This window comes from Cervus canadensis, chromosome 15 (assembly GCF_019320065.1).
Source record: "Cervus canadensis isolate Bull #8, Minnesota chromosome 15, ASM1932006v1, whole genome shotgun sequence".
In the NCBI taxonomy this organism is placed as follows: Eukaryota; Metazoa; Chordata; class Mammalia; order Artiodactyla; family Cervidae; genus Cervus; species Cervus canadensis.
In genome coordinates this window covers 70,704,134-70,720,442 of record NC_057400.1, presented here as the reverse complement: position 1 = coordinate 70,720,442, position 16,309 = coordinate 70,704,134, and the positions used below count along the sequence as shown (strand labels likewise).

Genomic DNA, 16,309 nt, shown 5'->3' with positions numbered 1-16,309 from the left:
AAAGAGAATAAATTTTCCTCATTTTGGGTGGTAAGCATACATCTGTTATTTGTTATACTGTCCTCTGTGATTCCCTTGATGTATTTTTTCTTTTAGTTTAAATTTTAAGTAACTTAAAATTTAGAGAAGAAAAACATCAAAAGTGTCATATTTTTAGAAAGTAGAGGAATCTAAATTTTACAATGATAGGGACCATTTTGCTAAGTCCAAAAGAGGTTCTGGATCCTGAAATCTGGAAGCCATCCAGATGGTAGGGTGCATTGGCTCTGAGCATCTTGGCTTTGAGGAAGTACAGATGAAGTTTTGCTGAATAAACCCTCCAGGCTGCAGCTGCAGGTTCGGATGCATGGGATCTTCTATAGACTCTATTTCAACTAAGAAAGGGATTCACACACAAACTGATCTGGCACCTCAGAAGCCCAGGACCCTGCTGCTTTACCCTGCCTGAGAGTTGCTTCTGCCCCTGGCCCTCTGTGGGACCATAGTCATTGATAGCACCCACTGAGCAGGGACCAATACATTCAACAACATCCAAATGACTTCTCTAACTCAGGACTTCATGAACAAATAAAAACAACCAGGATTAACTCAGAATTACCAAGCCCAGACCATGGGAGAACAATAGCTTGGTAACTGGAGCATCAACCCAGCAGACACTATGATTTCAAGCAATACATGGTAAAACAGAGTCCCAGTCACCCTAAGGTCCTGTGAGAGAGGTGTAGCCCTCAAGGTCACAAGAACAAGAGAGAATACTCTTGTCTAGGATCCTGACAAAAGAAGTGTTCACATACACCCAGCACACCTGTGACCCCAGGTGCTGTGACAGGACCCCAGCTTCCTTTCCCCACCTTCACACTGTCATGCCAGGGATTGACAATTCTGCCCTAAGTTGAATATCAGTGATGTCAGAAGACACAGCAGCAGCAGGCCACAATAGCCTTGTAAAAGGCATGTAATATGGACCCTTGATCTCCGCTTGTGTCAAGATCACACAGAGAATTCAAAATCCTCTCCAGGCCATAGCATCAGAAGATATCCTGAAAGTGAAAGTGAAAGTGTCAGTCACGTAGTCATGTGTGACTCATTGCAATCCCATGGACTGCAGCCTTCCAGGCTCCTCTGTCCATGGGATTCTCCAGGCAAGAATACTGGAGTGGGTTGCCATTTCCTTCTCCAAGAAGCCACCCTGGCCAGTTAAAATAGATTCTGCCTTTGTAGGAAAAAGAGTAACATCTTCAACCAGCCTCTGACTTTAATGTTTTCCAATTGTCTTTAATGTTTTTCAACTGTCTTTAATGTCTTCCAGTTTTCTTCCAGTGTTCAGGTTGGGGCAAGCTGGGTGTGAGGGGAAGGAAGTTTTTATAAGGCAGGGGCAGCATTGGAGTGAGGGACCAACCTGCTCTTCCTTGAGCTGGTATGGACTGGGTACAGTTTAGAATACTCCACAAGATGGCGGAGAAGAAGAACGTGCACTCATCTTCTCCTGCAAGAACTCCAAAATCACAACTCACTGCTGAACAACCATTGACAGAAGAATGTTGTATCCCACCAAAAAAACATACCCCATGTCCAACGGCAAAGAAGAAGCCCCAGCAAGACAGTAGGAGGGGCAAAATCACATTTAGAATCAAACCCCATACCCGCCAGAGACACTCAGACAAACAAAATGTGCACACCAGGAAACCCCACAGAGACTGAGACAGACCTGCTTTTGAGTGTTTGAGTGTCACCTGCGGAGGTACAGGCCCGCAGTGGCCTGCTGCAGGGGTAGAGGCTCTGGGTGCAGCAAACGTGGATGTGGCATAAGTCCTCTTGGAGGAGGTCACCATTAACCCCACCATAGAGCCACCAAACTTACACAGGACTGGGGAAACAGACTCTTGGAGGGAAAACCTTGTGCACAACAGCACCCAAGAGAAAGGAGCAGTGACCCTACAAGAGACTGACCCAGGCTTGCCTGTGAATGTTCAGGAGTCTCCAGCAGAGGTGTGGGTCGGTGGTGGCCTGCTGCAAGGTTGAGGGCACTGAGTGAGACAATGCTTGTATGAGAGCTTTGGAAGGAGGTCACCAATATCTTCATTGTGAAGTTGCTCAGTCGTGTCTGACTCTTTGCGACCCCATGGACTGTAGCCTACCAGGTTCCACCGTCCATGGGATTTTCCAGGTGAGAATACTGGAGTGGGTTGCCATTTCCTTCTCCAGATCTTCCCGATCCAGGGATTGAACCTGGGTCTCCCGCCTATAGGCAGACACTTTACCTTCTCAGCCACCAGGGAAGTCTATCTTCATTACCTCCATAATAGTTTGGTCTCAGGTCAAACAACAGTGAGGGAACACAACCCCACCCATCAACAGAAAACTGGGTTAAAGTTTTACTGAGCATGGTCCCACCCATCAGAACAAGACCCAGTTTCCTCACAGTCAGTCTCTCCCATCAGGAAGCTTTAATAAGCCTCTTATCCTTATCCTTCAGAGGACAGACAGAATGAAAACTACAATAACAGAAAACTAATCAAACTGATTACATGGACCACAGCCTTGTCTAAATCAATGAAACTATGAGCCATGCCGTGAAGGGCCACCCAAGACGGATGGGTCATGGTGAAGAGTTCTGACAAATTTTGGTCCACTGGAGAGGGGAATGGCAAACCACTTTGGTATTCTTGCCTTGAAAACCCCATGAACAGTATGAAAAGGCAAAAAGATATGACACTGAAAGAAGAACTGCCCAGGTCAGTAGGTGCCCAATATGCTACTGGAGAAGAGTGGAGAAATAACTCCAGAAAGAATGAAGAGATGGAGCCAAAGCAAAAACAACACCCAGTTGTGGATGTGACTGATGATGGAAGTAAAGTCCAATACTGTAAAGAACAATATTGCATAGGAACTTGGAATGTTAGGTCCATGAATCAAGGAAAATTGAAAGTGGTCAAACAGGAGATGGCAAGACGGAACATCGACATTTTAGGAATCAGTAAACTAAAATGGACTAGAATGGGCAAATATAACTCAAATGACCATTATATCTACTACTGTGGGCAAGAATCCCTTAGAAGAAACGGACTAGCCCTCAAAGTCAACAAAAGAGTCCAAAATGCAGTATTTGGGTGCAATCTCAGAAACAACAGAATGATCTCTGTTTGTTTCCAAGGCAAACCATTCAGTATCACAGTAATCCAAGTCTATGCCCCAACCAGTAATGCTGAAGAAGTTGAAGTTGAACAGTTCTATAAAGACCTATAAGAAATTTTACAACTAACACCCAAAAAAGGTGTCCTTTTCATTATAGGGAACTGGAATGCAAAAGTAGGAAGTCAAGAGATACCTGAAGTAACAGGCAAATTTGGCCTTGAAGTTCAAAATGAAACAGGGCAAAGTCTAGCAGAGTTTTGTCAAGAGGATGCACTGGTCACAGCAAACACCCTCTTCCAAAAATACAAGAGAAGAATCTACACATGGACATCACCAGATGATCAATACCAAAATCAGATTGATTATGTTCTCTGCATCCAAAGATGGACAAGCTGTATTCAGTCAGCAAAAACAAGACTGGGAGGTAACTGTGGCTCAGATCAGGAACTCCTTATTGCCAAATTCAGACGTAAATTGAGGAAAGTAGGGAAAACCACTAGACCTTTCAACCATTCAAGTATGACCTAAATCAAATCCCTTACATTTATGCAGTGGAAGTGATAAATAGATTCAAGGGATTAGATCTGATAGATAGAGTGCCTGAAGAACTATGGGTGGAGATTCATGACATTATACAGGAGGCAGTGATCAAGATCCCGAAGGAAAAGAAATGCAAAAAGGCCAAACGGTTGTCTGAGGAGGGCTTACAAATAGCTGAGAAAAGAAGAGAAGTGAAAAGCAAAGGAGGAGGAAAGATATACTCATTTGAATGCAGAGTTCCAAAGAATAGAGAGGAGAGATAAAGCCTTCCTCAGTGATCAATGCAAAGAAAAAGAGGAAAACAATAGAATGGGAAAGACTAGAGATCTCTTCAAGAAAATTACAGATATGAAGGGAACATTTCATACAAAGATGGGCACAATAAAGGACAGAAATGGCATGGACCTAACAGAAGCAAAAGATGTTAAGAAGAGGTGGCAAGAATACACAGAAGAACCATACAAAAAAGACCCAGATAACCACGGTGGTGTGATTACTCACCTAGAGCCAGACATCCTGGAATACAAACTCAAGTGGGTCTTAGGAAGCATCACTACGAACAAAGCTAGTGGAGGTGATGGAATTCCAGTTGAACTATTTCAAATCCTAAAAGATGATGTTGTGAAAGTATTGCACTCAATATGCCAGAAAATTTGTAAAACACGGCAGTGGCCACAGGACTGGAAAAGGCCAGTGTTCATTCTAATCTCAAAGAAAGGCAATGCCAAAAATGCTCAAACTACCACACAATTGCAGTGATTTCACATGCTAGCAAAGTAATGCTCAAAATTCTCCAAGCCAGGCTTCAACAGTACATGAACCGTGAACTTCCAGATGTTCAAGCTGGATTTAGAAAAGGCAGAGGAACCAGAGACCAAATTGCCAACATCTGTTGGATCATAGAAAGAGCAAGAGAGTTCCAGGAAAAAAATCTACTTCTGCTTGAGAGACTAAACCAAAGCCTTTGACTGTGTGGATCACAACAAATTGAAAATTCTTAAAGAGCTGGGAATACCAGACCACCTTACCCACCTCCTGAGAAATCTGTATGCAGGTCAACAAGCAACAGTTAGAACTGGACCTGAAACAACAGACTGTTCCAAATCAGGAAATTAGTACGTCAAGGCTGTATATTGTCACCCTGTTCATTTTACTCATATGCAGAGTACACCATGTGAAATGTCTGGCTGGCTGAAGTACAAGCTGGAATCAAGATTACAGGGAGAAACATCAATAATCTCAGATATGCAGATGACACCACCATTATGGCAGAAAGTAAAGAAGAACTAAAGAGCCTCTTGATGAAGGTGAAAGAGGAGAGTGAAAAACCTGGCTTAAAACTCAACATTCCAAAAACTGAGATCATGTCATCTAGTCCCATCACCTCACGGAAAATAGTGAGTTTTTATTTTCTTGTGCTCCAAAATCACTGCAGATGGTGATGCATCCATGAAATTAAAAGACACTTGCTCCTTGGAAGAAATGCTATAACCAACCTAGACAGCATATTAAAAAGCAGAGACATTACTTTGCCAACAAAGGTCCATCTAGTCAAAGCTGTGGCTTTTCCAGTAGTCATGTATGGATGTGAGAGTTGAACCATAAAGAAAGCTAAGTGCCGAAGAACTGATGCTTTTGAACTGTGGTGTTGGAGAAGACTCTCGAGAGTCCCTTGGACTGCAAGGAGATCCAACCAGTCCATCCTAAAGGAAATCAGTCCTGAATATTCATTGGATGGACTGACACTGAAGCTGAAACTCCAAAACTTTGGCTACCTGATGCGAAGAACTGACTCATTGGAAAAGACCCTGATGCTGGGAAAGATTGAAGGCAGGAGGAGAAGGAGATGACAGAGGATGAGATGGTTGGATAGCATCACCAACTTGATGAACATGAGTTTGAGAAAGCTCCAGGAGTTGGTGATGGACAGGGAAGCCTGGTGTGCTGCAGTCCATGGGGTCGCAAAGAGTCAAACACAACTGAGTGACTGAACTGAATTTTCTTTAAGGAAACCTCTCTTTTCCATGAGAGGTGGCAACTCCCAGTCAGACTGACCCTAAAACAACCAGCCATCCTGGAATTCACTACCCACAGCAGCTATAAGGCCTTAGCTCCCAGCTGCTGTTTAGGATTCATCACATCTGTCCCCTAAACCTGTGAGTGCAACAAATAGACAGGCCTCACTCTCTGCTTCCTCTGAAAGGAAGGGTGAGCCCAGGTTGTGTGCAAGTAAAATCTGGGCACTCATCACATGGAAGATACTGTGACTCACCATAGTAGCAGTGAATGGGATGTTGTCAATCAGGGAGGATGTGATGCCTGAGACCCAGACCACCAGGATGATGGCAGCTGTAAGGCGCTGATCTTCTGGGACCATCTGAAAGCAGCAGATAAAAGTAGGGCTGTTTACCATAGCTGTACAGATCACACGCACACACACTGAGGGTCTGATGGTAGGACACGGGGGACTCCGAAGGGACAACAGGGCTCCTGGTCCTTCCTCTTCCACACAGGAGACCAAAGGAGACTCTGGTGTACAAACAGCACCATCTGGACTTTTCCAACTCCTACCAGGAGCCTGGGACAGAGTCTATGAGTAATTCAGAGCAGTGACTCCAAACCATGCTCAAGCCAACCAACCCTTGGGTCAGTGTGGGGTGAGGGGAGTGTCGAAAGCAGAGTGTCCCTGTTTCTGATGTCCTGATGGGACACCAAATGACACACCAGCCACACTGACCTCACTTCCTGGCAAAAACCTTGGGTTAAGACCTCTGTGCATCACTTACTGAGACTACTGTCTCAATTGCTGTCCTTCCTAGAAAGGCTTCAACTAAAGGCTAATAGAAAAATTGCAAGCATCTGTAATTCTATATTCCTTGAAAAAAGTCTCTTTTCATCTCTAGCCTACATAGGATAAAACAGGTTCCTTGTTAGACTTTTCACGTAATGAATGAGATCTATTCTAACTGATAATTTTTCTTTTTTTTTTTTTTTACAAAAATTAAAGGAATGGTGGCTGGAGCACATTATATTGCAGTATTTAATGTACCTTTATTAGCAAAGCAGTCTGTTCTCCGACATATTCTATTAAGTGGAGATGTGCCAATGCCTAGAAGAAATAAATATATGATGAGAATCAGTTGAAAACTGCGAATATGTGCGAATGTTTAAAAACATATCTTTAGAGTGAAAGTAAGTGAACATGGGCTCTCATTGCTTATAAAAGATCAAACACACAGTCTAAATAATTTACTATCATAAGGATACTGAAGATTCTTCAAGATGAGAGCAGAGTAGCACTGGCAGGAACTTCTGCCAGTTCACACTAATACAAACATTAATTTGTATTAATGTCCATGTTAAATTTAAATTTGGGTAGAAGGCCATTTCTTTTTAAGATCACCCTGGGGAAGACCTTCAAGATGGCAGAGTAGTAAGACATGGATATCACCTTGCTCCCCACAAATACATCAAAAATACATCTGCATGTGGAACACCTCTTACAGAACACCAACTGATAGCTGGTAGAAGACCTCAGACTTTCAACAAGCTTATCTCCACAAAACAGGTAGGGCAAAAGAAATAAGAAAAGAGACAAAGGAATCCAGATGGGACCTGTGCCTCTGGGAGGGAGCTATGAAGGAGGAAAAGTTTCTGCATGCTTGGAAACCCTCATGGGCAGGCACATAGGAGAGCTCCAGAGCCTCAGAGGTGAGCACAACAGGTGTGCAGAGGGAAAAGGGAGAGAATTCTGCACAGAGGTCAGTGCTGAGCAGTTCCCACTAGTTTGAGATGCTGTCTGCATGCACACAGGGCAGGTGGGAGCTTGGTGCTGGGGCTCAGGCTTCAGAGGTCAGATCCCAAGGAGAGAACTGAGGTTGCCTGCCACGAAGACAGTCTGAGGCGGCCAGTACTACACAGTTGAGGGAGTCAAGGAAAAAGCCTGGGCCTGCCACAAAGGCAAGAGATCATTGTCTCAGGGACCCTCAAACTTCACCAGGTCACAGATGACAGGGCCACACCTCCGCAAGTGCCAGAGGCAGTACAAACCGCAACTGCTGTCTCTGCCCCAGAGGCGAATGTTTCAGCCACTGCCATTGCCACCAAGCTGTGAGCAAGCACAAGTCACTGCCCACACCTTCCAGGGAACTTGTGCAGTTTGGCACTGCCAAGGGACCGTGACCTGGAGCCAACTCCCCTGGGAGAACGCAGTTTGCCTCTGGCTGTAGCAACTTCCTACAGGCCTCTGCCACCACAGGCACTACCAACATTTCCCAATTGTGTCTGTCGTTTCCCTCCCTCCCCCTGGCCTGAGTGAGCGAGTGAGCCCTGATCAGCCCCAGCCGCTGCTTCTGCCCCCTTTCGTCTGGGCAGGGAACAGACAGTGGAGGGCGGCCCACAAACAGTGGCTGGGACAACAGCAACGCTGAGCACCAGGAGCTCTGTGACCAAACAGGACCAAGGGGATTTGCTCGTGCAGTGCCAAGAGTAGTGGCGTGAATCCTTGCCATTGACTTGGTAAACCCTGCATCTGCGGAATATCTCAATAGACAGTGTGTCCCCACATTTGAAGCTGTGGAATTCAGGGGCAACTGTGGGCTCTGGAAGCAAGTACAAGGTAGAATAAGGCAAAATCAGAATCTGAGCTGGACCCACAGTGCCCCCAGCAGGTCTAGAGACCTTCCTAGAAATATTGGAGGATGTCCTAAGAAGGGAGATTGGCTGGAGCTCATTGTGGGGGCAAGGAAACTGACAGCTGAGGCCACAGGAAAATTGTCTTCTTACTACCACTCTTTCTCTCTCTGTGTATATACGTAATTTTTTTCATTTTTGTTTTTTATTGTTGATTTTTTAAATTATTATTCTTTTAATTTTTACTTTTTATTTACTTTTTCTTTTCTTGCATGTTATTCTTAAATAAATTTATTTTATTCCCCCTATTTCTACTGTACTCTTTCATTTTGTTGCACTCTGTCCATGTTTTTATTTTTTCTTTTGTTTTACTTTGTTTTTAATCTTATTTTTACTTTACCTCCTTGTTGTATTGTATTTTTCTTTTGTTTTCTTCTCTGTTTAGTTTTTACATTTTTTCATTTGTTTTATTGGTGTATATGTTTTATGCTTTATTTGCCTTTTTTTTAAGTTTACTTTCCACATTTGATTTCATCTTGGTGCTGTGTTTTTGCTAATTTATCTTTCAGTGTTTGTTTACATTTATGGGTTTCTTTATTGGTTCAATTGTTCCCTTCTTTCTTGTTTCCTTTTTTTCCTTTCCTCTTCTTTTTGTGAGTTTGAGTGTGCATTTCTTTGTGTGTTTTTGTTTAGTTTTGCTTTTACTATATTTCTTGGGGTCCTCTCTACCTGTTATTTTCTTGTTTAGTTGATTTTTTTCTTTTTCTTTATCTTCTGTGCCAAGTAGTTCGTGGAGCCTTGGTGCTGCAGCAATGGGTTGGACCTGAACTTTTGAGGTGAGAAACCTGAGTCCAGGATGTTGGACCACAAGAGAACTCCTGACCCCGTGGAATGTTAACTAGAGAAAGATCTTCCAAAGGCCTCATCCCAACACTAAGACCTGGCTACACCCCACAGCCAGAAAGTTCCAATGCTGGACACCTCATGCCAAACAACTAGAAAAAAGGAACACAACCCCACCCATTAGCAAACAGTATAGCCTGAAGCTATACTAAGCTCAGAGACACCCCCTCCCCTACAGAAAAAAAAAAAAAAACACCACTGTACGCACCACTGCCCATCAGAGGGACCAGATCCAGTTTCACCAATCAGAACACAGGCACCAGTTTCACCCACCAGAATGTCTATTCAAGGCACTGATCCAACCCCACCCACTGAGGGAAGACTCCACAAGTAAGAGGAACTACAATCCTACATCCTGTGGAAAGGAGACCCCAAACACAGGAAGTTAAACAAAATGAGAAGACAGAGAACTTGCAGCAGATGAAGGAGCAAATTAAGAATCCACAAGACCAAACAAACGAAGAGGAAATAGGCAGTCTACCTGAAAAACAATTCAGAGCAATGATAGTAAAAATGATCCAAAATCTCAGAATGGAGGCACAGACAAATAGAATGGATGCATGGATTGAAAAGATACAGGAAATGTTTAACAAGGACCTAGAAATAATGAACAGAAGAAATAATGAACAATCAGCAATGAGCAACACAATAACTGAAATAAAAACTACACTAGAGAAAACTAATAGCAGAATAACTGAGGAAGAAGAATAGATAAGTGAACTGGAAGATAGAATGGTAGAAGTAAATGAAGCAGAGTAGAATAAAAATGAAAAAGGAAGGATGAGAAGAAATGACAATAGTCTCAGAAAGCACTGAAACAGCTTTAAGTGCACCAACATTTGAATTACAGGAGTCCCAGAGAAAGAAGAGAAAAATAAAGGCATAGAAAATATTTGAGGAGATAATAGTCAAGAACTTCTCTAACATGGGAACAGAAATAGTCATGCAAGTTCAGTAACCCAAAAAGAGTCCCATACAGGCAAACTCAAAGAGAAACACACCAAGACACATATTAAGCACAAACAAAAATTAAGCACAAACACACAAAAATATCAAAAGCAGCAAGAGGAAAGCAACAAATAACATACAAAGGAATCCCCATAAGGTTAACAGCTGATCTTTCAGTGAAAGTTTGTAGGCCAGAAGGAAGTTGCAGGCTATATTTAAAGTGATGAAAGGGAAAAAAAAAAACAAAAAACTACAACCAAGATTACACTACAAAGCAAGGATCTTGTTCAGAGTCAAGGAGAAATCAAAAGCTGTATACATTAGCAAGTTAAGAAAATTCAACACCACCAAACCAGCTTTACAACAATTGTTAAAGGAACTTCTTTAGGCAGAGAACACAAGAGAAGAAAAAGACCTGAAAAAAAAAAAAAAAACCAAAACAATAAAGTAAATGGTAATAAGATTGGACATATTAATAGTTAAATGTAAATGGATTAAATGCTCCAACAAAAAGACATAGACTGGTTGAATGGATGCAAAAAGCAAGATCTAGATGTATGTTGTCTACAAGAAATTAACTTCAGCCTAGGGACACATACAGACTGAAAGTGAGCCTGGAAAAAGATATTCCATGCAAATGGGAATCAAAAGACAATTGGAGTACCATAACTCATATCAGATAAAATAAACTTTAATATAAAGATTATTACAAGAGACAAAGAAGAATGCTACATAATGATCAAGGCATCAATCCAAGAATTATAAATATATGTGCACCCAACATAGGAGCACCTCAATACATAAGGCAAATGCTAACAGTTATGAAAAGGGAAATCAACAGTACCACAGTAATAGTAAGGGACTTTAACACTCCACTCACATCAATGGTCAGATCACCCAGAGGAAAAATTAATAAGGAAATGCAAGCCTTAAATGACCCATTGACCAGATCAACCTATTGATATTTTCAGGACATTCCATCAAAAGAAGCAGAATACAATTTTTTCTCAAGTGCACATGGAAGATTCTCCAGGATAGATCACATCTTGGGTCACAAATCAAGTCTTCATAAATTTAAGAAAATTGAAATCATATCAAGCATTTTTTTCTGACCACAACACTGTGAGATTAAGTATCAATTAACAGGAAGACAAACACACGAAGGCTACCCAATACACTCTTAACTAACCAAGAGGTCACTGAAGAAATCAAACAGAAAAGAAAACAATATCTAGAAACAAATGACAAGGAAAACATGACAATCTATAACCTATGGGATGAAGCAAAAGCAGTGCTAAGAGGGAAGTTCATAGCAATACAAACCTAACTCAAGGAACAAGAAAAAACCAAGTAAACAGCCTTACACTTAAAGCAACTAGAAAAAGAAGAACAACAACAACAACAAAACCCAAAGTTAGTGGAAGGAAAGAAATCAAAGATCAGAGCAGAAATATATGAAATAAATGAAGAAAAAGTAACAAAGATCAATAAAGCTAAAGCCTAGTTCTTTGAGAAGATAAAATTGACAAGCCATTAGTCAGAATCATCAAGAAAAAAAGGACGACACAAATCAATAACATTAGAAGTGAAAAGGGAGAGGTTACAACAGATAATGCAGAAATGAAAAGGATCATAAGAGACTACTACAAGCAAATATATGTGATGGAGAAAAGACAGCCTCTTCAACAAATGGTGCTGGTAAAACTGAACAGCTACTGGTAAAAGAATGATATTAGAATACTTCCTAACACCATATTAAAAAATAAACTCAAAACATATTAAAGACTTAAATGTAAGGCCAGAAACTATAAACCTAAAACTCTTACTGGAAAACATAGGCAGAACACTCTTTGACATTAACTGAAGCATCATCCTCTTTCACCCACCTCCTAGAGTAATGGAAATAAAAACAAAAATAAACAAATGAGGCCCAAAGATTTTGTGCAGCAAAGAAAACTATAAAAAACTGAAAAGACAACACTCAGAGTTTGAGAAAATATTTTCAAATAAAACAACTGACAAAGTATTAATCTCCAAAATACACAAGTGACTTATGCAGATAAACAAACAACTCAATGAAAAATGGGCAAAACATACAAACAGACTTTTTTCCAATGAAGAAATAGAGATGGCCAACAAATACCTGAAAAGATACGTTGCTCATTATTAGAGATATGCAAATCAAAACTACAATGAGGTATCACCTTACACCAGCCAGAATGACCATCATTTAAATATCTACAAACAATAAATACCGGAGGGGTTGTGGAGAAAAGGGAACTCTATGCACTGTTAGTGGGAAGTGAGATTGCCACAATAGAGAAGAGAATGGATATTACTTAAAGAACCAGGAAAAAAACTACCGTGAAAGTGAAGTCACTCAGTCATGTCCAACTCTTTGCGACCTTATGGACTGTAGCCCACCAGCCTCCTCTATTCATGGGATTTTCCAGGCAAGAACACTGGAGTGGGTTGCCATTTCCTTCTCCAAGGGATCCTCTCAATCCAGGGATTTAACTCAGGTCTCCCACATTGCAGGCAGACTCTTTACCATGTGAGCCACCAGGGAATCAGATATGATGCAACAATTACACTACTGGGCATATACCCTGAGAAAATCAGAATTCAAAAAGACACATGTACCCCAATGTTCATTGCAGCACTATTTACAGTAGCCAGGACATGGGAGCAACCTAGATGTCCATTAACAGATAAGTGGATAAAAAAGTTGTGTTAGAATAGAATGGAATATTACTCAACCTTGAAAAGGAAGGAATGCTAATCAGCTAAACTGAGGTGGATGAATGTAGAACCAATTATAGAGAGTAAAGTAAGTCAGAAAGAGAAACACAAATATTGTATATTAAATATATATGGAATCTAGAAAGATGTTAGTGATGAATCTATTTCAGGGCAGAAATAGAGACAGACATGGAGAACAGACTTGCAGACACAGCAGGAAAAAGAGACGGTGGCAAGAATTGAGAAATCAGCATTGATATACATACACTGCCATGTGTAAAAATAGATAGCTAGTGGGAAATTGCTGTGTAACACAGATCCCAGCCAGGCTCTCTGTGACAGACTAGATAAGTGGGATGGGGGCAGGTTGGGAAGGAAGCTAAAGAGTGAGGGTTGCTTTGAATAGTTGATGGCAGAATCACAGAATAACACAATACTGTAAAGCCATTATCCTCCAATTTTAAAAAAAAACAGAGATGCAAAAAAAGAAAAAAACAATGTAGGTCAGATAAATGTATTGATATATTCAGCTCAACAGATATTAATTCCTAAAAACAATGCAATCATTAAAAAATAAAAAAGGTTTTAAAAAAGATTGCTCTCTGGGAGTACTGTTCACCTGTATATAATGAAATGTCTCTCCATATAGAATGCCTTTCTAGTAAGTTGCATTTCAAATTTTTTTTTAAGTTTAACCTCACAGAGTTCTAGAAAAATAAAAAGAAAATTCATGGTTTTTATAACTTAAAGAAAAGTCTATTTAAGTGAAGCACGTAACTCTTTTCATAGCACTAGACAGACTGAAAATTGTTTACAGAAAAATGTAGGGAAAAGGATTAGATGAAGGAGATATAAGTGCAGGAGCCGTTCTGCTCAGTCTGCCCCCTTTGACCCAGCCAAAGATGGGATCCTCTGCTGTCTGTGACAGATCTTGGACAGGAAACACCAATAAGGAGCCAGACACAGGGGTGACATATCTACCTAGAATCTCTCAAATGTGGTCTTTTCACTGTGATGTCATCATGTTGTATAATTTAAAATACTTAAATTATCAGCTTGACTATGTCTAAATATAAGTTTATAACTTTCCCATCCATATGTACAGCTCTTCATTAGGCTTCGTACAAAAACTGTGGAGCAAAAATATTGGGTCTTCAATCACAATGATCAATTAAGATTGCTATATCAATTAAATCATAAACATAAGCTTACTTAGAGCATGGTTTCTTGATATCAGCCTAAAGAGATGTTAGGAACAGGATCCTTCTTTGTTTCAGGATCTGTCCTGTTCATTGATGAATGTTTAACAGTATTCCTGGTCTCTACCCAGTTGATCAACCCAGATGGTCAACACCAAAATCAGATTGATTATATTCTTTGCAGCCAAAGATGGAGAAGCTCTATACAGTCAGCAAAAACAAGACTGGGAGCTGACTGTGGCTCAGATCATGAACTTCTTATTGCCAAATTCAGACTGAAATTGAAGAAACTAGGGAAAACCACGACACCATTCAGGTATGATCTAAATCAAATCCTTTGTGATTATACAGTGGAAGTGAGAAATAGATTTAAGGGACTAGATCTGATAGACAGAGTTCCTGATGAACTATGAGCAGAGGTTCGTGACATTGTACAGGAGACAGGGATCAAGACCATCCTCATGGAAAAGAAATGCAAAAAAGCAAAATGGCTGTCTGAGGAGGCCTTACAAATAGCTGTGAAAAGAAGAGAAGTGAAAAGCAAAGGAGAAAAGGACAGAGATATCCATTTGAATGCAGAGTTCCAAAGAACAGCAAGGAGAGATAAGAAAGCCTTTGAGACAAGTGCTCCAGCCTGGTGCACTGGGAAGACCCAGAGGAATCGGGTGGAGAGGGAGGTGGGAGGGGGGATCGGGATTGGGAATACATGTAAATCCATGGCTGATTCATATCAATGTATGACAAAACCCACTGGAAAAAAAAATAATAATAATAAAAAAAAATTCTATTGGAAAAAAAAAAAAGAAAGCCTTCCTCGACCCAGAGGAATCGGGTGGAGAGGGAGGTGGGAGGGGGGATCGGGATGGGGAATACGTGTAACTCTATGGCTGATTCATATCAATGTATGACAAAACCCACTGAAATGTTGTGACGTAATTAGCCTCCAACTAATAAAAAAAAAAGAAAAAAAAGAAAACCTTCCTCAGCGATCAATGCAAAGAAATGGAGGAAAACAATAGAATGGGAAAGACTAGAGATCTCTTCAAGAAAATTAGAGATACAAAGGGAATATTTCATGCAAAGATGGGTTCAATAAAGGACAGAAATGGTATGGACCTAACAGAAGCAGAAGATATTAAGAAGAGGTGGCAAGAATAAACAGAAGAACTATACAAAAAAGATCTTCACGACACAATACTCATGATGGTGTGATCACTCAATAGAGCCAGACATCCTGGAATGTGAAGTCAAGTGGGCCTTAGAAAGCATCACTATGAACAAAGCTAGTGGAGGTGATGGAATTCCAGTGGAACTATTTCAAATTCTGAAAGATGATGCTGTGAAAATGCTGCACTCAATATGCCAGCAAATTTGGAAAACTCAGCAGTGGCCATAGGACTGGAAAAAGTTAGTATTCATTCCAACCCCTAAGAAAGGCAATGCCAAAGAATGCTCAAACTACTGCACAATTGCACTCATCTCACACGCTAGTAAAGTAATGCTCAAAATTCTACAAGCCAGGCTTCAGCAACATGTGAACTGTGAACTTCCAGATGTTCAAGCTGGTTTTAAAAAAGGCAGAGGAACCAGAGATCAAATTGCCAACATCCGCTGGATCATCAAAAAAGCAAGAGAGTTCCAGAAAAACATCTATTTCTGCTTTATTGACTATGCCAAAGCCTTCAACTGTGTGGATCACAATAAACTGTTGGAAATTCTGAAAGAGATGGGAATACCAGACCACTTGACCTGCCTCTTGAGAAACCTATATGCAGGTCAGGAAGCAACAGTTAGAACTGGACATGGAACAACAGACTGGTTCCAAATAGGAAAAGGAAAACATCAAAGCTGTATATTGTCACCCTGCTTATTTAACTTCTATGCAGAGTACATCATGAGAAACGCTGGGCTGGAAGAAGCACAAGCTGGAATCAAGATTGCCGGGAGAAATATCAATAACCTCAGATATGCAGATGACAGCACCCTTATGGCAGAGAGTGAAGAGGAACTAAAAAGCCTCTTGATGAAAGTGAAAGAGGAGAGTGAAAATGTTGGCTTAAAGCTTAACATTCAGAAAACTAAGATCATGGCATCTGGTCCCATCACCTCATGGGAAATAGATGGGGAGACAGTGGAAACAGTGTCTGACTTTATTTTGGGGGGCTCCAAAATCACTGCAGATGGTGATTGCAGCCATGAAATTAGAAGAC

General features: G+C 41.0%; 1 protein-coding gene across 1 annotated transcript in view; it reads right to left on the bottom strand.

The window, feature by feature from the left end:
* Window positions 1-16,309, bottom strand: part of OCA2 (OCA2 melanosomal transmembrane protein) — a 124,386-nt gene that overhangs the window by 38,429 nt on the left and 69,648 nt on the right. The window contains exons 15-17 of the mRNA XM_043487769.1: window positions 7,698-8,041; window positions 6,725-6,784; window positions 5,948-6,052 (exon numbers count right to left, since the gene is read on the bottom strand). Of these exons, the coding sequence (XP_043343704.1) occupies window positions 5,948-6,052; window positions 6,725-6,784; window positions 7,698-8,041 (509 nt within the window). The remainder of the gene's footprint in view (window positions 1-5,947; window positions 6,053-6,724; window positions 6,785-7,697; window positions 8,042-16,309) is intronic.